This window comes from Poromitra crassiceps (assembly GCF_964638095.1).
Source record: "Poromitra crassiceps genome assembly, chromosome: 6".
NCBI lineage: Eukaryota > Metazoa > Chordata > Actinopteri > Beryciformes > Melamphaidae > Poromitra > Poromitra crassiceps.
The window spans coordinates 50,853,434-50,879,802 of NC_139627.1; the positions used below are offsets into that span (position 1 = coordinate 50,853,434).

The window sequence follows — 26,369 nt, forward strand, 5'->3', positions numbered from 1 at the left end:
TACTTTCTTTCAAACATGACACTTGAATTATGATATATTCTTTATTTATATATTATCATATTTTTGATTTCTCAGGATGTAGACTGCAGTGCTCTTAGCAAATGCTCTATGGTTGATGAAGCCAGAGGTGGAGAGTTAATAGTTAGCCTCCTACATCTACTTCAGTTGTTCTACTTGACTTGATTTTCAGGGTACCAGTGTTTCTCACAGTCAAGTATTGCATTTGCTCCTGCTTTGACTTAAAAACGCGGAATTTTTTCATGCATTTCTGTGGGCTTGTAGTTGAAAAGGAGCCAGCCCGAAGCCTCCTTGGCCCCTAAACAGCTCATCAAGTGATTTGCATGAAGTGCGGCATCCTTCATTGTCTTTGGATTGAAAGGATCTGGGCTGTTTTTGTGAGATATTCTTTTAAAGCAAAACTATACGAGCAACATTCTCGCTTGTTATGAAACAGGCTAAATTTAATAGTGATGCCTCACATCATCCTACCTATAACAGCAGATGAGACCAAAGCCCAGTGAATCGGCGAGCGCTCTCTTGTCGTTTATAGAGTCTCTCTCCGGGACGGAAAGACGCAGAGGTGAAACGAAACGGTTTATGGCAGCTGCCTTCTTTCAGTATTCAGTTCTATTTAGTACGATTTGGTATTATTTAGTATCACATTTTGTATTATTATTTATTCATCTACTTATTTATTTATTAATTTGCTTACTTAGTGCACAACATGTGGGATGGGGGAGGGTGGCTTAAGGGCAGGTGGGATAGTTACCAAAATACAAAATCCGAATTGTGTGAAGTTAACTCTGCAAGTATATATCATATTTCAAATTCTTAATAAAATAATGAAATGAAAACTATTGTCTCCATCTCTGGATGGCATGGAGCAGTGGCACCATGGCAGGAGACAGGCCAGCTTTCCAAATCCATAGTGTGTGGGTTAACTCCCACAGATAACCAGAGCCCAAACACACACACACGGCCAGCCAAGAGGCAGCTCAGCCTGGGCACCGCGCCCTCCTGAGCTGCCAACACTCTGGCTCGGCGCTGATGGAATTGTGTCTCCAGTAGAGTTTTAAAGTAAATGAAGAGGATGAAGAGGCTGTTCGAAAGGGTCCATTATGTGATGCTTTAACGACTAATTTCAATAATGGAGAGTTTGGAGACTACCTTGCAGCCAACGCCCAGTTGTTATATCACAGTGCATGCCCCTTTTCTTTAATGTTGTATAACCCATTCATTGTTAGGCACACCCCCTTTCATTCACGCTCTCTCCCCATCCAATCACAGTCTTCCACGCTACCTTCTCTGGCAATAGCCAATCTATGCCTGCCTGCTGAGCCAATCACCTAACCGGGCAGTATATCAGAATCCATGCCTTACTATTATGTGCTGCCTATGTGCTACGTGCTATGTGTCTCCCTCAGCTGCTGATTATCATCGCTGAAGCAGTTGTTTTCACCCCACCTCCTCCCCTGACCACCACCAATGTCATGACTCCTGAAGAATTCCCTATGGGGGGATTTTCTATCCTGTTCATCGCTGACGCCCTCCTCTCATCATCTCAGGAGGAGCGTCATAATATCATGTCATGTCATACGCCAAAATTAATTGTTGTTGTATCATTAAAGCTTATCAAACTTTCTACTAGTCTCTCATTTATTGAAATGACAGTGGCTGGAGGCTATCTGGGAAATATACCACTGACGGGTCGTTCCAAAACCTACAGCCCCCTACAGCCATTTGAAAAAAATATGCGATGCATTCTCATTCCGACGGGGTCCTATATCACCACCCTGCACGCACCTTGTGCGTCGGATGCTCACGAGCACGGAACCCTTATGCACAAATAATGGGCGGCCATGTTGGGGTCAGGCAAAGGTCGTAAAAAGTTACGCCGTGGGGCTCCACAGGTTGGGTTTAGGCATTGGGTAGGGGGTGTTAGGGTTAGGCATGGGGAGGCAGGGGGGTTAGGCTTAGGCACTGGTAGCCACTTGGTTAGGGGTTAGGGTTTGGATATGGTGGGGGGCTTAGGGTTAAGGTCTCCGGTTTGAGGTTTGGCGTCCGAACCCCTGAGGGGAGAGGGGAGACCCCTGAAATATGACACAAACTTCCACCAAATTATTGCTGACATGAAATAAAACTAATTTTGGAAAAGAACACTGATTACACTATGCTAACACTTTGGATAGTCCGCCTAGAGTCTACAGAGTGCTGTGTTTGTGACATTTCAACAGATTAGTTGACACTCAACAATTCAACTGTTGAACAAATGTTCATCTGTATGTCTATAGAGTTAATCTATAGAGTATGTGTGACAATTTATTAACATAGGTGCAGGTGTGTGCGGAACGGGAAGCAAACAGAATGTTTGTTGAATCTCAACTAATAGGCTGTTAAACAACATCTACAGACAAAAGCGAAACAGGGGAATTGTTGAATGTCAACTAATAAACTGTTGAAATTTTACAAATACTCTGACTACTATACTATACTATACTCTCTATAGACGGTTTTAACTTGACAACAAAAACATTCTAAATTGAACCCCCGCTCACTTCCTGTTGCAGTGTTTGCTATGGACATAAAAGAAAAAAAAACATTCAAGTGCAGGACTGACCATTCCGTGAAAACCGTCTATACAGCTGAGCGGCGAAAACAAAAGTAACGATGTCGAGTGAATATTTCTGCAGTTTGCCGAATGCTGAGAAAAAGGAAGTGCTGTGGGGTTGAGCTCTGGTGAAAACCGTCTATAGGCAGGCAGACTATCCAAATAAAATGTTACCTTAGATATTTTTAAATTGTTGTCTACCAAATAGATACATTATCATGGAATCACTTCTATTTTGGAAGTATTACATTATGCATTTCCTGTAATCTTTGTTTGTTTGTTGTTGTTGTTCAGTATAAATGAATATGTTGCATTTTGGAGTGATTTCCTGATGGGAGGAGCTGAGTAAATGAACACCAGTCTATTTGTCCTTTCTTTTTCAGAGGCATGAAGAAAGCTCTGAGCTCTGGCTGTCAAAGCAGGTGAAGTACTTTCCACTTTCTCTTATAAAAGCCTATACTGCTGGGGGGGGGGGGTCACTCGATAACATTTTACGTAATTGAATCAAGGATTAACTCTAAAATCTCATGCTTCCCTCAAAAATGTGGAAATATGTAATTTCACTTGATATCTATCAACTTTATCTCAATAGCCTTGGGATGACCTGCCTTCAATCAAGGCATTGTCGTCAAGATAATCCTTCAAACAAGTTCAACTCAGAAATGAGTAGCTCGTCTCTCACCCCATTAAGAAGAAATAAGATTTGAAGACTCAGTGCTTGATAAGATGGATATTTTTGCTGTGCATTGAGTTATTGAAGTTGCACTGACTGCCTATGGAATATCAATGAAGTCTGATTCTGCTGACCTACATTTATATTTCTATCATCAGCCTCTTTGCTGTCAAGGGATCAAAAGATAAATAGATAGATAAACAAATAAACAAATAAATAAATAACAAGTAAATAAATAAGTACAAAAATAAAATAAAATAAATAAATAAATAAATAGAATGTGAAAAAGAAATTGAAAAACGTTTTGGCCCGAGTGAAATGTTCCATGTCTCTCCTGATTTTGAATATAGCTGCATCGCTTCGTTTGACCAAGTGAAAGTTTTTTTACAAGTTTTTTTTTAAACGTCTATGGAAAAATGAATGGGGGAATGAAATCTCTTAGGTCCCATGCCGAACCGGGAAGAGGGCGGGACTTTGGTACTTCACGTTTTGGCCCTACTTTTCTATTTAGTGCAGTCTGCTCAACTGCAGCATTTGACTCAGCCAGGTGGAAAGCAACAGCAGAGGAGGTACAGGAGAGACCGTTAATGGCGGGGGTTCGATCCCCTAAGCCGGCAGGGATAGTACATAGATACAGTACATGTTTGGCTCCAGCAGCAGCGAACTGAACCACTCCACAGTCTGGGCACATGGACCCCCCGCTCGTCTTTGTTAAAGTGGAAATCTGCGAGATCGCGGTTTGCTGATCGCGGGTGTTGTGTCGGCGCAGGCAGGCCTTTCATAACACATTTAAACGTACTGTAAGATCACAGAAGGCCACAGACGTCTTGCTTCTACTGAGATGCCAAAGGAATTAAACTGTCTCCATCTGAGGCACAGTTTGGCTTGTTACTTGGAGATATGGATATGCCAGTGTGGGTTTCACAAGCTGCAGTTTGACTGTGTCAGATGTATGGACTAAACTCAGCCTCGTTCTACAGCAGAAACGTGTTCTCATCTGAGCAGAACTTAGTCTCTCAAGCCAGTCTATCGCTTCCACAATCTCCCAATGCTCCAGAGACAGTCTGTTCTTTAGCCCATTAAAATTTGGACAGAGGAAGTTGTCCAAAGAAATACAGAAAGAAAAGAAAACGCTTCAGACAGGAAGGCAGTTCAACGGTATTCGACCAATCACAGCACAATGTAAACATAACCGAGGCAGGTGATTGGGGAAATGAGCGGATATCCCACCTTATTTTGACCGGATATCCTGCTTTATTTTCTTTTACCAATTTTGAGACCTCCGAAGTACAGACGGGTAGGCGGGAGCATTTGCAAACATCAGGAGCCAAACACGAGAAACTATAACTGGACACTGAACTTTAAAGTGGCAATCCGTTAATTTATCTCTTTTATTTTTTATTTTTTTTTACATCTTTGGTGCTAAGCAGTCATTACTTGCACAGAAGAAAAAAAGTTCTGCACAGAAAACCAGTACTACTGTGGGGTATTTTCTTCTTGGATTTTCTGCTGGTGATGTTTGATTTTCTGTAGATGGCACTCTTGTCATTGTCTGTTCAGCCATGCTGGCAACTAACTACCCAGTTATTCTGCTTATTCCAAGCAAACCACTGTTTTCATAACAAATTGGAGCAATTTTGAAATTTGATTTTGAAAAGTATGTTCCAATCTGTTTAGTCAGCAATGAAAGTGAGACTTGTGCCACACAAACACGTTTTTGTATTAAAGCGCCTTAGAAATTGTGTTATGAACATGTTAGATATTGTGTTATGAACATGTTAGATATTGTGTTATGAACATGTTAGATCTTGTGTTATGAACATGTTAGATATTGTGTTATAAATATGTTAGATATTGTGTTATGAACATGTTAGATATTGTGTTATGAACATGTTTTGGGTGCACAAAACACGGATTGTATCCAAGTGAAACATGACTTAGCCCTCCTGTGTCTTTGCTTCTACAGAACCAGGAGCCGGTGTTCTCCAGGGACGGCAGCAGGTTCTTCTTGAGCGTCCCGGTCAAGCAGGGAGGGCGAGGAGAGTTCCATCACATCGCCATGTTCACCACACAGGTTCATGTCCCAATGGCACATTATGGCGCTCACAGTTAGGTTACACTTCATTTAGCACTGTGTAAACCAAGGGGCAACCTCCGCTTCTGGAAAATGAGACCAATGCGGAAGTAACTTAAACCTGCATTCTGCCCAGTGTTGGGCAAGTTACATTCAAAATGTAATATACTACATATTACTAGTTACTTTCATTTGAAAGTAATAAGTTACTTTACAATATGACCTCGCCGCCCCGGGACCATCCCGAAAAATAATTTCAACCGCCTTGAAGTCAGTGTAAACAATCCAAAATTCTATATGTAATTATTTTCCTTTGTTATTGTCATCTATAGTGGTTATTTGCATAAAACACACACAGTTTGATTGGGAAATGATTGTATCTTTTTTAAATATGTGCTTTCATTTAATAAAATGTAACTCAATTTGTAACTTGAGTTACTTGACAAAGTAACTGCTTTATATTACTGAAATCCTATAAGTAATAAGTTATATCACTGAGTTACTGCTAAAAGTAATATATTACATGTAATATGTTACTTTTGTAATGAGTTACCCCCAACACTGATTATGCCTAATGGGCAGCAGGGGGCAACTCCACTGGCTCCAAAAAGAAGTCCCTATTGCATGAAAGTCAATGGGAAAATGACCCTGATTTATGACATCAGTAAACACTTTCCTAATGAGTTTATGACCTCAATCGCTCGTTTCAAGTCTTCTTCAATACAGCATGATGTTCGTTTAGGCTTATGGTCCCATTTCGAGTAAAGTAGACGATAAACGTTTTGGGGTGCCTGCCCAGCCTGGCAGCTCAGAGCAATAGCACGCCGCGCTGCTGCTCTTCTCATCCAAATTTACGTCACTTCTGCCTCCAAATAACCAAGATGGTGACGGTGAAAATGCTAAACTAAGTCCACAGGTTTCATGCACAAGGGATTTGGTTAGATACTGGATGGATTTTGCGCATACCCGCAGGATTACTGTAATACTGTTGTTTTATTTATTCACGTGCAGCCTACGCTCTGAAATAAACAGAGATTTGAGGAAATGAGTTGCGACGGCCCTTATTTATTGTATTGTATCTGCTATTATTGAAGCCTCTGCTAATTGAACTGTTGATACAATCCAAAAATAAATTGGTCATGCTCAATTGATAGATATTTCACAATTCCGCACCTGCATACAATCAAAGCCACAGGTTGCATGCAGTGTCTCAGTTTAGCATAATGGAGATGAACAGGCTGATTTGAATGCAAATTTGGAGAGCCAGGGATCCCTGCTGTTTGTAACACGTTGATTCATATTTCTCATAGCACTACAATAAAGGAGAACATTAGATTAGAATTCATGCTTTTTCCCCCTCCTTTTTTTATGAATAAATCACTGAGTAAGCCTATTTAGCTTCATCCCGGTGGTAATGCATTTTTCAGATTTGATTCATAATTTAGCAAAAGGAAAGGACTATAAGGAACCAGTGGGGTCAATATGTGGCAGAAACAGCTCATACGTCCGAACGCACACGCACTGAAAAATAATAGTGAGAGGAGATGTATGTGTTTTTTGTTGAGGTTTGTGGTTCTTATGTTTTTCTTCCTGTAAGTGAAAATTTTAAATCAATAAAAAAATTATAGTGAGATGGATTTTACACAGGTCAATTTTGGCACGAAAACAGGCACATGCATGCCAAAATCAGATGAGTGAAAACACTAACTTGATAAGTGCGTACGGTCGTTTAGGATCTGATTGGTTCACAGCCGTGGTACAATGAGCGCATACCACAGCTAGAGCCGCATCCCCGAAACACTCTGAGAAAACAAAGGGTAGCTACTAGCTAGCCTCGTCGTAAACAGAGTGGCTGTCTGTGTTTGTGCTCCCTGGCTGTACGACATCATTCTCATGGAAAATCGGATTTGGGACTTGGAAGTGAGCGAGGAAGTAGGACTGAAGTGGTAAGTTCTGAAAAGATGTGTTTATTCCAGCATCGGTTGTACTACGAACCAAGTTAACGTAACACGCACAGCCTGTGTTTGCCCAACCGCTAACATTAGCTAACATTAACATTAGCCTAGCATAGCTGGCTTTCACAGGCATACAGTACAAACAACCGATACCTTTTAGCTGGAATAAAGCAACAAAGACACATTTTCAGAACTTGCCAGTTAGTCCAACTTACTTGCTCTCCGTTAGCACAGGCATTTGCTAAGGTTAGCTAGCTAATGTCAGCTGTTTGTCACCAAGCCTGTGTTGCTATCTGACGTTATGTTGTACGCTCAGCAACTGCGTCGGCTCTGTGCAGGTGGCCAGGAGGGACTATTTTATTATGCGGAAGAGTATGATTTATGAATAACAGCACTTTAAATTGGAGTTGTGTATTACTTTCATATTACTAATTATAATTCATATTATTATATGGTCATTATACCACACCTAAGGGGGTTTTCGTGCCACCACGACTCTTAGGTGTGGTGTAATGACCATAGGCTACCAAGGGCCTGTCGTGAGCTATAGCTTATGTAGGCTATATCATGATGTTGGTGAATACTGCTTATCTGCCTTTCTCTACACACCATTTCTCTCAGTTCAGAGCAGATCAAAATGAAGTGCGGCATCTAACATCAGGGAACTGGGAGGTGACCAAGATCATCGCCTATGACGAGAACAATGACAACCTGTGAGTCACTGGCATAATGAGCATCATGAGCTATAGTGATGCTATGATGTCATCCCAACCTATCTTGATGTTATCCAACGGTTCTAGATCATAGACATAGAGACAAACCTTAATGTCAACATCCATTAAAAGAAAAAATGTTAGCCCTGTATTAGTAACATCTGATCTACCGGTATATGTTTTTGATGTCTACAGTGAAACTGTAAAGTATTAAAGTCCCTGGAAACCAGAAATATTTTATTATTATTTAGCATTTTGAGTTCATCACATCACAGGAACCTATGTTAATAAGCCACCAGCCAAATTTGAACGATGATGAACGTCGCAAAGTATATAAATTTAGGTTTGATAGTCATGGCAAAAGTCATGAGAATCAATTAGATTTTAGAGTGTATTTTCTCCCGCGGACTGTGTGGGCGTGTCCCGTCTGCAGCAGGTCTCCTCTCTCTCTCTCTCTCTCTCTCTCGGAGCAGACCTGCTGGAGGAGACCTGCTCGGAGGAGACCTCTCTCTCCGTTAACGGAGAGAGAGAGAGAGAGAGAGAAGGAAAGAGAGATGGATTGTGTGTGTATGTGTTCGCACGTTGCTCGACGCATAGCACAGACAGAGAGGGTTTACAGAGAGGAAGAGATCTCTGCGCTGTGAGTGCACAGCGCTACTGTGTGTGTCAGTGTGTGTGTGCACGCGTGCATGCGTGTGTGTGATTTGATTAAATCTTATGACGTGATAAGATCATGCATTTTAGCACCGCGTGCACCGCTCTCTTCAATGAGGAAATGGAAATCCAGACCTTGTAGAAAAGTGTCGATTTTTGGGGTTAGGGTTGAAAGTAATGTCAACTTACTTTCTGAGGCACACAATTACTCACATAAGACCCTGAATTTAATAGTTAGAAGGTTTTTGTGGATTTTGGTTTCCAGGGACTTTAATGATTAATCTCTTTCCTGCAAAACATCTCCATCTTAACAGGCCATTTAGGCTGTTATTTAGTCCTAAAATTGTAATCATCAAGTTTGCCCGATGACATTAGATCATTTCACTTGTTTTCAATCCAAATCAATTTGCTTCAAGGATTTTCTAGGATCAAGTGTCATTTCTATTGGATTTTAAGCCTGAATATGTGACTAAATGATGTAAGAGGGTGTGTTTTTTTGGTCAGCGCCATCATATACAGAAGTGTTTGTGACTGAATGGGATTAATTTTGATTCATCTAAAATAAAAAAACTTCCAAGTCCAAGTCCATGTCTTTATTTTTCTTCATGTCATTTGAATTTAATTGACCATACCTTGTTTTCCCTGATGACAGCTCAGTGTTTTTCTTCTCTCCTGGCAGGTATTTCCTCAGTACAGAAGGTTCACCACGAAGACGGCAACTTTTCAGGTGATTCATTTGCACGCAATGACTATAATAGATGTTTTTGACAGCTAGTTCAAATCCATCTTGTGTTTTCTCATAACAAAATATTTTGTTAATTAGGCTACATCCTTATTTTTGATATTTATCATCACAACACCCAATTGACGACTTGTTATTGTTTTACAGCGCTGGATTAAAATTATTGGGTTGTCAGTCTAATCAAATTACATCCACCCCTGTGTTTTTTTTCCCAGAAGAATAAATTTATGAATTATGGACATGAGTATCATTAATATTATAATATACAGCACAGATTCAGCCAAGGCCATGCAGTTTTGTGCGGGTTTGGGTTGATTCTTAGAGGTTGTGTGACTTCCTGGATCTGTCCTCTGCTGTGTTTCAGTGTCAAAACGGTGGGTCTGTTCCCGCGACGGTGTTTAACATGTGAGCTAAACAAGGCTCACTGTCTGTTCTTCGACGCTGAAATCAGCCCCACACTTCAGCACGTCATCCTCCACTGTAAAGGTAGAGTCTCCCACTTCCTGCTCTTACACTACAGGAAGTCATTTAGTCTCATATCCCACTTCCTGCTCTTACACTACAGGAAGTAATTTAGTCTCATGTAACACTTCCTGCTCTTACACTACAGGAAGTCATTTAGTCTCATGTAACACTTCCTGCTCTTACACTACAGGAAGTCATTTAGTCTCATGTAACACTTCCTGCTCTTACACTACAGGAAGTCATTTAGTCTCATGTAACACTTCCTGCTCTTACACTACAGGAAGTCATTTAGTCTCATATAACACTTCCTGCTCTTACACTACAGGAAGTCATTTAGTTTCATATCCCACTTCCTGCTCTTACACTACAGGAAGTCATTTAGTCTCATGTAACACTTCCTGCTCTTACACTACAGGAAGTCATTTAGTCTCATGTAACACTTCCTGCTCTTACACTACAGGAAGTCATTTAGTTTCATATCCCACTTCCTGCTCTTACACTACAGGAAGTCATTTAGTCTCATGTAACACTTCCTGCTCTTACACTACAGGAAGTCATTTAGTCTCATGTAACACTTCCTGCTCTTACACTACAGGAAGTCATTTAGTTTCATATCCCACTTCCTGCTCTTACACTACAGGAAGTCATTTAGTCTCATATAACACTTCCTGCTCTTACACTACAGGAAGTCATTTAGTCTCATATCACACTTCCTGCTCTTACACTACAGGAAGTCATTTAGTCTCATGTAACACTTCCTGCTCTTACACTACAGGAAGTCATTTAGTTTCATATCCCACTTCCTGCTCTTACACTACAGGAAGTCATTTAGTCTCATATAACACTTCCTGCTCTCACACTACAGGAAGTCATTTAGTTTCATATCCCACTTCCTGCTCTTACACTACAGGAAGTCATTTAGTCTCATATCCCACTTCCTGCTCTTACACTACAGGAAGTAATTTAGTCTCATATAACACTTCCTGCTCTTACACTACAGGAAGTCATTTAGTCTCATGTAACACTTCCTGCTCTTACACTACACGAAGTCATTTAGTCTCATATCCCACTTCCTGCTCTTACACTACAGGAAGTCATTTAGTCTCATATCCCACTTCCTGCTCTTACACTACAGGAAGTCATTTAGTCTCATATCCCACTTCCTGCTCTTACACTACAGGAAGTAATTTAGTCTCATATAACACTTCCTGCTCTTACACTACAGGAAGTCATTTAGTCTCATATAACACTTCCTGCTCTTACACTACAGGAAGTCATTTAGTCTCATATCCCACTTCCTGCTCTTACATAACTACAGGAAGTCATTTAGTCTCATATCCCACTTCCTGCTCTTACACTACAGGAAGTCATTTAGTTTCATATCCCACTTCCTGCTCTTACACTACAGGAAGTCATTTAGTCTCATGTAACACTTCCTGCTCTTACACTACAGGAAGTCATTTAGTCTCATGTAACACTTCCTGCTCTTACACTACAGGAAGTCATTTAGTTTCATATCCCACTTCCTGCTCTTACACTACAGGAAGTCATTTAGTCTCATGTAACACTTCCTGCTCTTACACTACAGGAAGTCATTTAGTCTCATGTAACACTTCCTGCTCTTACACTACAGGAAGTCATTTAGTTTCATATCCCACTTCCTGCTCTTACACTACAGGAAGTCATTTAGTCTCATATAACACTTCCTGCTCTTACACTACAGGAAGTCATTTAGTCTCATATCACACTTCCTGCTCTTACACTACAGGAAGTCATTTAGTCTCATGTAACACTTCCTGCTCTTACACTACAGGAAGTCATTTAGTTTCATATCCCACTTCCTGCTCTTACACTACAGGAAGTCATTTAGTCTCATATAACACTTCCTGCTCTCACACTACAGGAAGTCATTTAGTTTCATATCCCACTTCCTGCTCTTACACTACAGGAAGTCATTTAGTCTCATATCCCACTTCCTGCTCTTACACTACAGGAAGTAATTTAGTCTCATATAACACTTCCTGCTCTTACACTACAGGAAGTCATTTAGTCTCATGTAACACTTCCTGCTCTTACACTACACGAAGTCATTTAGTCTCATATCCCACTTCCTGCTCTTACACTACAGGAAGTCATTTAGTCTCATATCCCACTTCCTGCTCTTACACTACAGGAAGTCATTTAGTCTCATATCCCACTTCCTGCTCTTACACTACAGGAAGTAATTTAGTCTCATATAACACTTCCTGCTCTTACACTACAGGAAGTCATTTAGTCTCATATAACACTTCCTGCTCTTACACTACAGGAAGTCATTTAGTCTCATATCCCACTTCCTGCTCTTACATAACTACAGGAAGTCATTTAGTCTCATATCCCACTTCCTGCTCTTACACTACAGGAAGTCATTTAGTTTCATATCCCACTTCCTGCTCTTACACTACAGGAAGTCATTTAGTTTCATATCCCACTTCCTGCTCTTACACTACAGGAAGTCATTTAGTCTCATATAACACTTCCTGCTCTTACACTTCAGGAAGTCATTTAGTCTCATATAACACTTCCTGCTCTTACACTACAGGAAGTCATTTAGTCTCATATCACACTTCCTGCTCTTACACTACAGGAAGTCATTTAGTCTCATATAACACTTCCTGCTCTTACACTACAGGAAGTCATTTAGTCTCATATAACACTTCCTGCTCTTACACTACAGGAAGTAATTTAGTCTCATGTAACACTTCCTGCTCTTACACTACAGGAAGTCATTTAGTCTCATATCCCACTTCCTGCTCTTACACTACAGGAAGTCATTTAGTCTCATATCCCACTTCCTGCTCTTACACTACAGGAAGTCATTTAGTCTCATATAACACTTCCTGCTCTTACACTACAGGAAGTCATTTAGTCTCATATCCCACTTCCTGCTCTTATGCTGCCTTCCAGACAACTGGGACCTTCGGATTTTCTGGCCTCCTATTAGGAAAAGTGCGCTGGAACGGCACTCAAAGTGGGAGCTCCCACTTGAAAACTGGGAGAAAAAAATCTACCCCCACTAGGCTGGGAACCAGTTGTCTGACGTCACACAACAATGGCCGCAACATGGAGTATGTAGTCCAAAGTATTAAGTGCCTAAATAAAATGTATAATAGAGTCTGTTACATGATGTGTCATTGCTGCTCCTCATTTTCATTTAAATATGTAAGGAGGGTGCTCTGCTCGTTGTTAAGCTGTCTTGCTATTTGCCAAACAAAAAAAAGTTTGTCACGGTCCGCCATGTTTCTTGGTTGCATTTTGCCTTTGTGCTCTGGAATGCTTTGAAGGTGGGGGGTGGGACTTTTCCACTGGGAAACACCCACGTCCCAGGTGTCTGGAAGGCAGCATTACACTACAGGAAGTCATTTAGTCTCATATAACACTTCCTGCTCTTACACTACAGGAAGTCATTTAGTCTCATATAACACTTCCTGCTCTTACACTACAGGAAGTCATTTAGTCTCATATAACACTTCCTGCTCTTACACTACAGGAAGTCATTTAGTCTCATATAACACTTCCTGCTCTTACACTACAGGAAGTCATTTAGTCTCATATCCCACTTCCTGCTCTTACACTACAGGAAGTCATTTAGTCTCATATAACACTTCCTGCTCTTACACTACAGGAAGTCATTTAGTCTCCAAGCCTGTGTTGAAACACATCACAAGCCAAGATTTACGCTTCCCTCACTGTTTACAGTCCAGCGGCGTCTTATATGCAGCTATCTGTTGTTGTGAGTTCTAAGCTGGGATGTGCACAGACATGTGTGCCACAATGGTGTTTGTGACAAATAAAGGCGGGGTTTGTCTGTCCGGTTTAATCTTAGGGGCCCTTTACACGAGGACAGTCTCTGGAAGAAACGACACAATAGCGTTTCCTTCACACCTTTTCCTTCACACCTTCTCCCCGTTTACATGAGCGCTGTTGAATTTTTAAAACGCCGTAATGTACATGCCAGGTCGCTAGGTGGCATTGGGATGGTCAACGGGGCGTTGCTCGTCACTCCACGGACGCTTCTGCATGACGTCATTTCGTAATCGTCTTTCTGGGTTTTAGACACGGAAGTAGATTACGGCTACCGTAGTAATTTTTAGACTTGCCAAAAAGCTGTTTTCAAGCTAAAAAAAACAAACTGTTTTAAAGTTGTAATATTCTTCGGGTGAGAACGTTACATAGATAGATGTGACCAGTTTATCAGAATAAGCCTATTTGGAAATCTTTAACGAGCAGCGAGGATCGGGAGCGCTGGCTGTGCTGACACTGTCTACTGTGTAGGCTGCAGTGAGAAAACACTGTCGATGTGCTTGCCTAACGTTAAATGCCAACCGGGTACAGCCATCGGCTCCTCGCAGCAGCAGTAACGCTCGTTATGAACATGTAACTGAAGTCGGCCGCAGTGTAGCTTAATTCTGAATGTTGCCAAGCGTGTGTCGCGTGTGCAGGCACGTCAGAGTTTCTGGGAAGACTATCGTTTCTAACCGATTACATGGAGCGCTCAGCGGGAAGCGTCACCAACAATTCCACTCTAGAGGGTGGTTTCAAAATGTGTCGTTTCCTAAGCGCGAATTCGCCGTCGCCGTCTTAACGGGAGGCACTAACGACAAAATAATTCCCCGTTTCCATAGGAAACCGTCCTCGTGTAAAGTGCCCCTCAATCCTAATCTGTTAGTACTGTAGAAATTAGCAGAAATGCAATGTGGATCTAAAAACACCTACAATGGATCAACTCTAAAAACTATGATTTTCCTTTGTGAAAAATTCTTAATGAAATCTTAAGCCCATGGCACACCAAACGAACATTCTCAAACAAACACAAACAAACACGAACAAAGACAAATGTTCGTTTGGTGTGCCATAGCTGTCTGTCCTTGTCTGTTCGTGTTTGGCGATGTTCGGCGATGTTCTGTCATGTTTGCCAGGATTCGACTTGTTCAATCCGGCGTTGTTCGCTGTTCGCTGTTGTCTGGTAACTTCCCATGTTTTCAGTCGCGTATCCATGGAAACGGAGCTCACGCATGCGCGCTTAATGCATGCGGTTGTCTGGTCAGTTTGGTCAGAGGCAGAGCCTCCTAACGTTACACGCGACGCAGCAAACATACGTTTCTCTGCCAACCATGTGCCATCACACTGGGCATCAACAACACTAGTGGGAGACTTCTCCCATGCACTCCCGCAAATAAGTAATGTTTTGCGCAGCAAGGTTACATGAGGGAGAGAGAGAACATCCATGACGGCTAACAACGAGCTATGCTAATAACTAGCTAGCCGTTCAGAAACACATGTAAACAGCCGTGTGATCACTGAGAACGTCAGTAAAATAAGGAGAGAGCTGCAGGTGCTTATGCAGAACTAGTGCACGATTAAGTGCACAGTGGGTAATGACCCGCTGTGATGAAGAATATAGCGAGATTAACCAGGTTGATAGCAGAGAAAACACTGTTGCAGCTGCCATCAGCAGGACCTCCAAGCTTCAACTAGCGTTGCCTGCGGTTGCCTGTCACATGACGCCTTCATGGTCCCTCGATAAAGTCTGCAGAAATATGCACGTTCCCTCACCTCTCTCTCAAGAAGCGTCACGTGAGTGTGGCGTTTAAGGCCATCTGTCGCTACAAAAGAAATAAACTGGGTGTATCATTGTATTACTCGACAGATGTATAACTAACTTTGTCAGTCTGAGCCATCTTCTATGTGCTGTAACACAGTGCAGTTTCTATTTTTCTGGTGTTTCTTTTTTACATGTTTGGGACTGTTGTGCTGAATATGTTTGGTCGGTGTGCCATGCTTTCAAACAATCTCCAACATCTGCCAACATTCACAGACAATTGTCTGTTGGTGTTTGTTGGTGTTTGTTTGAGAATGTTTGATTGGTGTGCCATGGCCTTTAAGGTGAAGTTAAGTTGATCAGAAAAAGCTAAATAAGTGCCCCTCACTTAAAGTCTCCTCTGGATTATCTTTTGGTTAAAATGATCTCTACAAGCAAACACAACATCCATTGGAGATGCATGGCTGATTCAATTCAAATAGCGATAACATTGTGTTTAATGTTTCCGATTTAGTCTGCCATTTTGCTTCATCATCCCCATGCACCAGAACCATTTGACAGATGTCAGGGGTTTGCCCGTAGCAATCTGTCATCATCCAAGTGTTCCGTTTAAATTAATCTCTCGAAAACTCCAAATGAGAAGCGTAAAATTAAAACAATTAGCCGCTCTATTGTGTATAATTGCTTTACGTGGCATTATTGTGCAATGAGAAGTTTATGAGGGCAGGGCTTCACGTTGTTTATTGTTTGAATTTATTGTTTTAGCAGATGAGAGCGCTTCATGCTCAGATGCACTTGGACTTTTGCGTGGTGATTGATTGGACAAGAACACTGTCCCCTTGCCCACAAGCAAAAAAGAAAACGTCTTTAGAAGGCCACGTTCAGCATAACCCGGAGATAGGGCTGCACGCGATAAATCATATTTTCATCATCATCACCATCACGATATGAACATGCGCAATAAACACATCGCAAAGACTACCTGAAACGCAATGAACAACAAAAATCATGTTATTTGCACACGGCATCCATTCACACTCAGCGTGCGATCGTTGAACAACGCTCTGCGTAGCTTCAGCTTGTCGGTAACAGAGAGCCATGCTTGTGGGCACAGGCTGTTCAATGTTTGGGGTCTATGTTCGCAGTATTAAAGCACAAATACATACATAGGAACTGTATAGCTAATATGCATACTTGCATGCAATATGCAAACTAATATTACTTTATCACAAGTCTATCGGCATCGCAATATTGAACAATGTTATCGCAAATGTTCTTCATAGGCCTACCCTGAAAGGCTTGTCATGACAACTCTTTTCATCAAGCGCAACACAACCTAGAAAACCCTCCACATAATATGCTCAAACACCAACAACAACAACAACACGGCAAAGCAAATGATCATAAAAGGCTCAAGTAGGCAAGATGAAAAGCAAACTGTCATGGCCACCGTCTTGGCTGCTACTTTACAGCTGAATATTAAATCGCCATGACTGTACTTCTGGTGAGCATAGTTCAAATCTCACACACTCACAGATTTCAGATTTTAGGCTCGCCATATTGCCGGGCACATTTTCATTTTAGGGGACATTTTTAGTATCAGCGTAATTACTCTTTACTAATTACGTGCAATTAGCGAGGAGTTTTTTTTTTTTACGAGGACATTAGAGCGATTAGAGGAGTGACTTGTGTGTATGTGCTGCGGAGCGGCCGAGCTATTGAGCATGCCTGCTATCCTATTAACCTCTGACTGGGTATTTGGCAAGCCGGCACTGAATAGAATTGACTTAATTTGACAGCCGGGGGGCGATTAGACAGGCAGTGTGAGTGGCCTCTACCCCCTAACTGATATAGGTAAAGTAGGGAAGGTGACGGGCAAACGGTGGCAGGAGGAGACTGGGGCGCTGCTGCTGTGACTTTTGTGTACTGCTACTTTGCACCCTGTCATGCAGAAAGGTGTTATTTACTGTAGCGCAGCGTTATCAATTTACTCTGTGAGGTTTTTTCGCCCAAGTGATCCGCTCGTTATCTCGTGAACCTACTGGGGAATCGCACCGGTTGCATTTGCGTTGCGTTGCGGCTGTGCTCCGGTTTTGCTCCGTGCTTCTGTGCTCCGCCAACACTAAACCGGCTGCGTGCAGAGCCACGTCACGGCTCCGCTCCGCCAGACAGCTAGAGTGACGAGACCGACAAGTTCTTGCGGTGAAATCGCGTGAGACAATTTGTTTGTGGGATAAATACAACAACAAACAGGCAGAAGATCATTGTTCCCAACTGGAGAAGCAGAGGAGGGGTGGACTTGCTTGGTGTTGTCCTTGTAAAAGGATGGGTCGTGTCATATATTATTTTGTGGTTTTCCACTTCAATGATGAACTTTTCCTCATACATGTTTGTCCTCTGGCTTGATATTGAATGCTGTAAACACCTCTGCCCTGTTGATTCCATGCCTGGCTCCGCCCAACTTGCTGCAGCTTTGCTCCGACATCCGTGAAAAATAGAAGCCTTGCATATCTTTTTCGGAGAGCTCCGGATCGTCGGAGCTGGGACGGAGTAGACACGCAACGCAGCGGAGTAGGTGGGAGTTGACACAATGATTAGAGTGGAAACGTATCGGCTCCGAAGCCCTACCGCAGCGCAGACGGACCGAACACGGACTCAGTGGAATGTGGCCGTTAGTCCATGTTCACAACACGACAGGCATATCCGATTTGCTGCTAAAGTCATTAATCATCATTATCGTGATTGGTTTCCCAAATCTGATTTGGGAGACTGCCACAAATCTGATTTGGGCAAGTGTTCAAGTCGGATCTGTGTGTCCACTCCAGACACAAGGATACAAAAAATAACACAAAAATAACACCTTTAAAACATTTTTTTTTTTTTTTTTTCAGGTCCTGGAGTGCCGTCGGTGATTTTACACAGCCTCAGCAATGCAAGTAAGAAGTGCATTTTAGTCTCGTGTCATGAACGTCTTTATCGTTGGCTGCAGGGTGGCCTAGCTGTTAAGAGAGACAATCTGGACTGCAACCCGGGTTCGAGCCTCCAGTCTGGTCACCTGACATTTTATATAATTGGCACGATGTCTTAAAATGCAAATATCTAGGGGGTACGGTGGTGCAGTGGTAAGCGCTGTCGCCTCACAGCTCGAAGGTCCTGGGTTCGATTCCCAGCTGGGACGCTGTGAACGCTGAAGGAATGCCTGCCCGTCCGCATGTCCTCGAGTGCCCACCGCCCGGGTGGGGTCGTCAAAAGGGCCTTTCTGTGTGGAGTTTGCATGTTCTCCCCGTGCCTCCCGGGGGTTTCCTTCATATAGGAACCCTCTTCACCAAAACATGCAATATCCTGGTTGCTAATGTGGTTCCTCCTCTGGTCGTTAAGGGCGCCTGTTCGGAGGGAGGGGAACTGGTTGGAATAGCGTGAACCTCCCACGTGCTATGTCCTGCCGGTGAAGTTTCCCCGGTCAGGTGAAAAGAAGCGGCTGGCTAACTGCCCATGTCTCGGAGGAAGCATGGAGCCAGTTTCGGCTCTCCCCAGATCGGCAGAGGGTGGAGCAGCAACCAGGATAAATAAATAAAAAATGAGCACTAATGGGGGATAAAAATGGGATAAGAAATCGGGGGGAAAAAATAAAAAAAAAATGCAAATATCTGCTCCGTGCATGAAAGGTGAGGGAAATGCTTTCCCACATGAAAGCATTTGGTGAAAGAGGCACGGTTGAAATACTAGGATGGAAAGTGAAGGGTGTCTGCTTCTAACTCCTTTGACCAAGGTTTGATTTCCAACTCGCTGTTGGTCGTCGCCCACCAAACGTCTGGAAACCGAGACTAGTGAGTTTCCTTCAGACACAGGTGCTCTTTGAAGGCGTTAGTGAGCTTCCTTGAGACACAGGCGCTCTTTGAAGGCGTTAGTGAGTTTCCTTGGTGCTCTGTCACCAAGTGGATAAAGAAAAGCCCTTAAGCGGCACCTCTTCTCTCTGTCGTCGCCACTCCATACATGCTGGTCAACAGGGAGGCTCACAACTTTTTCTTCCTGGCTCCTCTCTCTCTCTCTCTCTCTCTCTCTCTCTCTCTCTCTCTCTCTCCTCACTGATCCATGCCGACATGCCTATCAATAGTTTTACCGCAAAAAAGTGAACAGCTGTGCTGCAGAAAGACACGCAATTTGCCCAGGGTTATTTGGATAGACCCTCCATCCACAGCTGGGAACTCAAGGCCCCCGGCGCTTTCATAATGAGGCGTCTATTGATTTCGGGTTTTCCATTAGAAATGCTGGATGAATTCCATTTCACTTAGTGGCGTCTCAGACGGCTTGAATGGAGAAATGGCCAAATCAGAGAGACTCATTGTTTATTGCATGTGGGGAAAATAACAGGGAGGCCTTTTTTTTTAGGCCGGCATCAGCAAGCTGCACTCTGGGTAAAATGTTCCTGGCAAGCTGCACTCTGGGTAAAATGTTTCTGGAATGAGCATGTTGACTGTATTTTGTGCTCATTCAAGTTACGGATTTTTGCAGCAGTGCCAGTGGCAAAATATTTATGGCTTATATTAAGACCAGTGGCAAATTATTAATTTGTAATTCTTTCAGGCTCGTCCAACTACAAACTGTATCCAGCTTTCAATTCAGAGTTGTCCCCCCCCCCCCCCCCCCCCCTTTCTCTCTCTCTGTAAATTACACAGAATTTGTATTTCAGAAGTCCTTAATATAAAAGTGGACAGAACACCATCTGTCTGAAAATGTTATTAGCAGACACCCCAAGCATCCATATCATAATCCAGAGCGGAGAGTTCTGATAATCTTGGATTGTATTCAGATCTCCTTTTCAATTTACCACAAAATCACACTGCACCAAAAAGCAATCCCTGAGCCTGGGATCTGATCCATCTCTTAGTATATCTCTGGCTCTATGAACAAATCCTCATGCTGCTATCGGCCATTTCTATGCAATGAAACTAAAATTGTTGGCTGCACTTTTTGGACTCCTTCATCCCTAAAACATATCCCCTCTGCTCATTTGATAGATTACTACATCCTGGAGAACAACTCTTTGCTGAAGGCAGCGCTGATGTTTAAGAGGATCCAGCTGACTGACTTCAGAACTGTTCAGATGGAACATTTTGGTGAGAAGAACTCATTACTATCTGTGCTGTAATTATAGATCACAAATGAATTAGATATAGATAGATAGATGCTTTATTATGCTCACATTTTTGTTCTTTTTACAGATTTACCTTTGAAGATCACCTACCCACCAGACTTCTCCGAGTCCCGTCACTATGGCCTACTTCTGATGGTGTAGGTATCTATAGTGATACATTCGATACTGTGTGACACTGTGATATCTGATCGATTTTATTTGATCACTATATATTTCGTCACAGTGCAAATACACTAAATGCGCATAACGCATTCCATAGTCCATTTAGTGGACGTTTTTTTATCCGAAGGGCCCTACAGGACATATTTATAGACTCCTAAGCCCCCAAAGCTCTCAGTGGTGATGTTTGGTGATGTTTGGTGTTGATGGTGCTGGTGCTGGCCATGCTCAGGTCAAGTGCTTATTCACCTTTTACAAGCTGTTGACACCCTGTCAGTCTCCCTGTCGCCATGACTGAACTAGTTAAAAAATATTCCCAGCCAGCTAGAATGGTCACCAGCAGAAGGTAAAGGAGTGAGGTGAGAGGTTTCTTCATGTCACTGCCACTGGGGTGAATGTATGTGGGAGATGTCACTAATACGTCATACCATTAATTATGCATTATGCAATTATAGCTTACGCCAATGGAACTTCAATTTTCTACAACAGGCAGCATGATCTTTTGCACATGGAGCCCGGAGAGCAGTGGTTCTCAAACTATTTTTCATGTCAAGGACCCCGACAGACAAACACAAATTAGACCACGGACCTCCCTTTGATGAGACTTTGTACCAGGGTACCCCATCTGATCATTTTCTTTCCCTTTTAGATGTTTTATTACAAAAAGTGTATGAAACGCACGAACAAAATAGTAATAATACATTATGTCACTGTGTTGCTTACGGATGGAATTATAGTGAAAATAAATGGTTCCCTTTTTGCTGGGGACTCCCTGGAACCCCCTCAATGACCCCTGGGGGACCCCACTTTTGAGAACCACTGTGGTAGAAGACGCCACTGAGTGGAAGTGATGTGGTGCAAGAGCCAAATGATATATAGGTTCATAATTGTTAAACTTCTCCTTAAGAACTCGTTGAGCTGCGGGACCACCAATCTCAACTAATCCTCTGTAGCACTTTTTCAAATTCATGGAAATCGTTTGCCTCAATCAGTTTACTTGGTATTGATTTCCCTAATTGATAGTCACCATGATTTCTTGTTTGAATTCCCTCCGTTTTGCCTTTTGTTTAGTGACGGTTCCCCCGGTGGCCAGTCTGTGAATGACCGCTTCTCTCTCAGCTGGGACTCTGTGCTGGTCAGTGGAGACAACGTGATCGTGGCTCGTCTGGACGGGCGGGGCAGCGGCTTCCAGGGCCAGAGGGTCCTGCACGAGGTCCACCAGAGACTGGGAACTGTGGAGGTCCAGGACCAGATCGCAGCTCTGGAGTATGTTGTACAATATCCTTTATTATTCTTTGAAAAACCTTGAACTGATGAAGTTTCAGGTGACACGTTCATGAAGCCGATATAACACATGCATAGCACCTGAACAAGAGCTTCGTAAATGCAACAGGCTTATTGACTTTTATTTTTGAAACTTTGAGCCACTAGCTAGTACTCTCAGAGAGTCTTTATTCACCTTATGTGGAAGAGAGCGTCTGGCTTGAGAGGAAGTAGGCGGTCACTTTGCCTCTCTATTACATCACAGAAATGAGCTACACTCTCACCACAGCAATGGTTTCCAGGTACCTATTGTTCTTGCCAGGTTGTTATATTTAGCCATTATTTGCACACAGCCTCTCCCCTGGACCTCCATGATGCCAACAGAAGCGATTGCTGACAGAGATTTGTGACACCGCAGCGATAAGCCACTCTGCAGTAAACAAAGAGCACGGGAACACGTTCAACAAGAGGGAATAAAGCCAGTGATTCTGTCATGAAAAGAGATACAACAAATACTTCCCAAACGAGCAAAAACACACGGGGCCAATAGAGACACTGCGGAGCGCGTCGTCATTCAGAAGCCACGCCCAAAACAGGGGGGAAACAGAAACCCCCCCCCTCCAATCCTGGCATTCTCCTATATATGTCGCGTGCATGGTTGCGTGTTGCACAAAAAGATCATATATACGGAAGATGAAACACTCCAACTTAGCTAGATCCACATTCTTCTTCTCGCCAATTCTCAATGGCTTCCTTGTTTTTCTCAGGAGTACAAAAAAACTTTAATTGGCGCTTTTTTACATTTCTTGTCTGTACAGCCCACCACACAACAGCTTTTAGCTATGTTTAATTCAAGGAAAATGACGCTGGTGTGTGGGAGTGAACGGAGCGATTTCCCCCGTGATGGGCGTGGCCTATTTCATGCAGTGTGCTCGTTTGTGTTTGTCCACGCTAGTCATGAATGCCACTTGAGGATCCCTTAAGGATGGAATAACTGTTCCTACATAGCCTATGCCAGGCCAGGGGTGTCCACACTTTTTTGAATGGGGGCCAGATTAGATCATGTGAAAATGCCGGGGGACCAGGTGCTTCTCGCATCATATGGGTTATAAAAATATATATATTTACCATCTGAAAACAATAGTTCTGCATGTGCTGTTCCTACCCGGTGCTTCTACAAACTGTATGATAGTGCTGTCATCGTTAGGTGAAGGGGGGAAAATGCAAATTGAACTTGCTTGTTTAACCAATATGTGTAGACAGTGGTTCTCAAATGGGGTCCGGGGACCCCCAGGGGTCCGTGGCACTTTGCCAGGAAAAGTTTTCAGGAAAATAAAAATACAAACTTTTTTGTGTGTGCAAGCTTCATAGTTCGATGAAAATATTGTATGCTTTAAATCTAAAATGGTTCATGGATTACATTCTAATCTAACAAACCTATCAATTTAAAAGTCAGGCACGTTACCGTGGAAACAATTAAGCTTAGCCCAAAATCACAAATCAGAATGAGGGGGTCCCCGGTATATTTTCTATCTTGTAAGTAAGGGGTCCTTGGCTGAAAAACATTTGAGAACCTCTGGTGTCGAGGGCCACATATAGTATATTTTGAGAGACAAGCCGAGGGCCGCTTAAAATCTGTCCGCGGGCCGCAATTGGCCCCAGGGCCGGACTTTGGACATGCCAGGCCTATGCCATGCTGCTGTTCTGACGCTTGTGTATCTTTCTAACTGCATTATATCATGTATTAAGATTGTATGTGTTGCGCTATACGTGTTGTGAACTCTACGCTTGATTTTATTTATTTATTTTTTCCCAGATTCATGATGAAATTCCCATATATTGACCGGACACGGATAGGAGTGTTTGGAAGGGTGAGCCTATGTTATTGCCTATGCAAAATTGAATGTTCATCGCTATTTCATTTTCCCCTCATCCACATTCCATATCACTCCTCTCGAACAAAATCCATGCATATTATATTATCTTATTTGATGTGGTTATTCAGAAATTAAAGCAACTATGAGCAACATTTTCGCTTGTTATGAAACAGTCAACATTTTGATGCCTCACATCATCCTACCTATAACAGCAGATGAGACCAAAGCCGAGTGAATCAGCGAGTGCTCTCTTGTTGCTTATAGAGTCTCTCTCCAGGGACGGAAAGACGCGGAAGTGGAACGAAACGGTTTACGGCAGCTACCGTAAACCGTTTGCCTCTGCCTAGCAACAGACCCTAAACAAGAAGAACGGCTTTCCTCGCTACTTCCAGGGGCTTTCTACTCTCGCGAACATCTCTCGTTATATTCTAACAGTTTGTTTGGAAATATTTTTTTTTATATATTTTTTTATTTTGTGGTTATGCTGCTGTAAACCGTTTCGTTTCACTTCCGCGTCTTTCCGTCCCGGAGAGAGACTCTACAAACAACTCGATTCACTGGGCTTTGGTCTCATCTGCTGTTATAGGTAGGATGTGAGGCATCACTATTCAATTCAGCCTGTTTCATAGCAAGCGAAAATGTTGCTCGTAGTTGCTTTAATAAGAAGGCTTATTTCTCATTGAGACACATTATTCAATTAGGTTTTAACAGGTTTCAAGGGCTCAATGTGCATGAAGCTCACTCAACACAGTCACGTAATTGAGCAGAAATATGTTCAATCGAAGCCAGAAGAACACCAACATTGCACTCACCAAACCCAAAATAGGTTCATTTTAATTACTTTTAACAGCCACACTTTAAAGTGTCGAGAGGCTTTTGTTGATTTGATTTGATTAGATTTTTGATTAGATTGACTTTATTGTCCACCTTAGTGGAAATGTGTCTTTGGCTTCTCTTCACAGCACATACAGTATGTTACGTATTGTGCACAATCAGCACACCATAAAACATAGAGAACATAGAACATAGAACATAGAACATACATCATATGGTGCAAGTTAGCAGATAGCAGCAGCTTGTCATGGATAAACAAATACACATTACAAATACATGACATTGAATTTCCAATGAATCACTCCGATGACTGGATTACAACTTTAGTCTGACACTTTATTAACAACATGCTATAGTGAATGTAACGATCAAGTGTTTATGTTTTGTTGCCCAGGGTTATGGAGCCTACATAACATTAATGATGCTGAAGTCTACCGACAGCTTATTCAAATGTGCATGTGCAATGTCACCAGTGACGGACTGGAAACTCTATGGTGAGTGCAGCATGGCTTTATACGATGTTAATGTCTTTATGTGAAGTCGAATTAAGACAGTTATGTGCATTTGGCATTTGGCCAACGTTCGGCACAACATTTGATATCGTCAAAAGTACCGAGGTGCAAAGGTGCAATTGATTCAAACGTTTCATGAGGTGGTTATGGAGGCACAGAGTGTATAAGGTGGAAAAAACGTGTGTGAACCACTATCTGCTTTGAAAGAATGCACTTTGAAAGAATCACCTGCCATTCAACACCCTTGAATGGGAGGTGAAATTCAAGGTTTATAGCTCAACTGAAGCATGTACAGAGAGAGAGAGAGAGAGAGAGAGCAGGAGCTCTGAAATCAGCATCAAGAACATCTTTTGAGTCTTCTGAAGGAACCCGGGGACCTTTTCACCTGCATGGAGGGTCCTCTCCGCTCCACTAAAAGCACTCCCTTTTAAGCTCGGCATGACAGGAATCACGTTTGTTTGAGTGGTTTGACGCGCTGTGGAGCAGAAGCACCGTTTAGAATGTCTCCTCTTCCATTTGCACAGCATCGGCGTTCTCCGAGAGGTACCTTGGCATGCCATTACGGGACGACAGCAGATATCAGGTGCGTGTTTACTACTGTACCTCCCCGCGCCTGTTTGCCGTCCATCTTGTTTAGGTCTTTGAAAGCGGCCTGCCATAACATCTCTGACATGCCTACAGACAGTACAGCTAAGCTCCCACACTTACTCTGTGTTGCTGCTATCAAAGTCAGACGTAGCGAGTGTTTCACTTATTTTCTCTCTTACTCGTTCTTTTCTGATGTCACTCACCCCTGCATGGTAACTGAGTGCCTTGGCGTGTTAGATCACATGTCTTTGGCGTGTTAGATCACATGTCTAGAGGCTTTTAATAGGCCGACGTAAACGGTTGTGTGGCTCCCGTGCAGAGATGATGTTTATCTCTCAGACATTTTGTGTGTGACACACACACTGTGTGTGTGTGTGTTTACTGTTATTTATACAGGGGGAGTCTCACTGAGAGCAATGCTCTCTTTTTCAGGAGTGCCCTGTTCACATTCACACACAAATTCACACCTGGAAGCTGACCAGTACAACCACAGTCTGATCTGCTGGCCGCTGAGCA

General features: G+C 42.6%; 1 protein-coding gene across 1 annotated transcript in view; it reads left to right on the plus strand.

Moving 5' to 3' along the window:
• The window catches only part of dpp10 (dipeptidyl peptidase like 10), a gene marked incomplete at both ends in the record, with an annotated part of 182,966 nt that overhangs the window by 153,959 nt on the left and 2,638 nt on the right, over positions 1–26,369 (plus strand). Inside the window, 12 exons of the mRNA XM_083639342.1 lie at positions 2,992–3,030; positions 5,248–5,355; positions 7,932–8,023; positions 9,357–9,404; positions 9,784–9,905; positions 18,357–18,401; positions 20,484–20,582; positions 20,688–20,757; positions 21,851–22,045; positions 23,859–23,913; positions 25,148–25,247; positions 25,790–25,848. Of these exons, the coding sequence (XP_083495468.1) occupies positions 2,992–3,030; positions 5,248–5,355; positions 7,932–8,023; positions 9,357–9,404; positions 9,784–9,905; positions 18,357–18,401; positions 20,484–20,582; positions 20,688–20,757; positions 21,851–22,045; positions 23,859–23,913; positions 25,148–25,247; positions 25,790–25,848 (1,032 nt within the window). The remainder of the gene's footprint in view (positions 1–2,991; positions 3,031–5,247; positions 5,356–7,931; positions 8,024–9,356; positions 9,405–9,783; positions 9,906–18,356; positions 18,402–20,483; positions 20,583–20,687; positions 20,758–21,850; positions 22,046–23,858; positions 23,914–25,147; positions 25,248–25,789; positions 25,849–26,369) is intronic.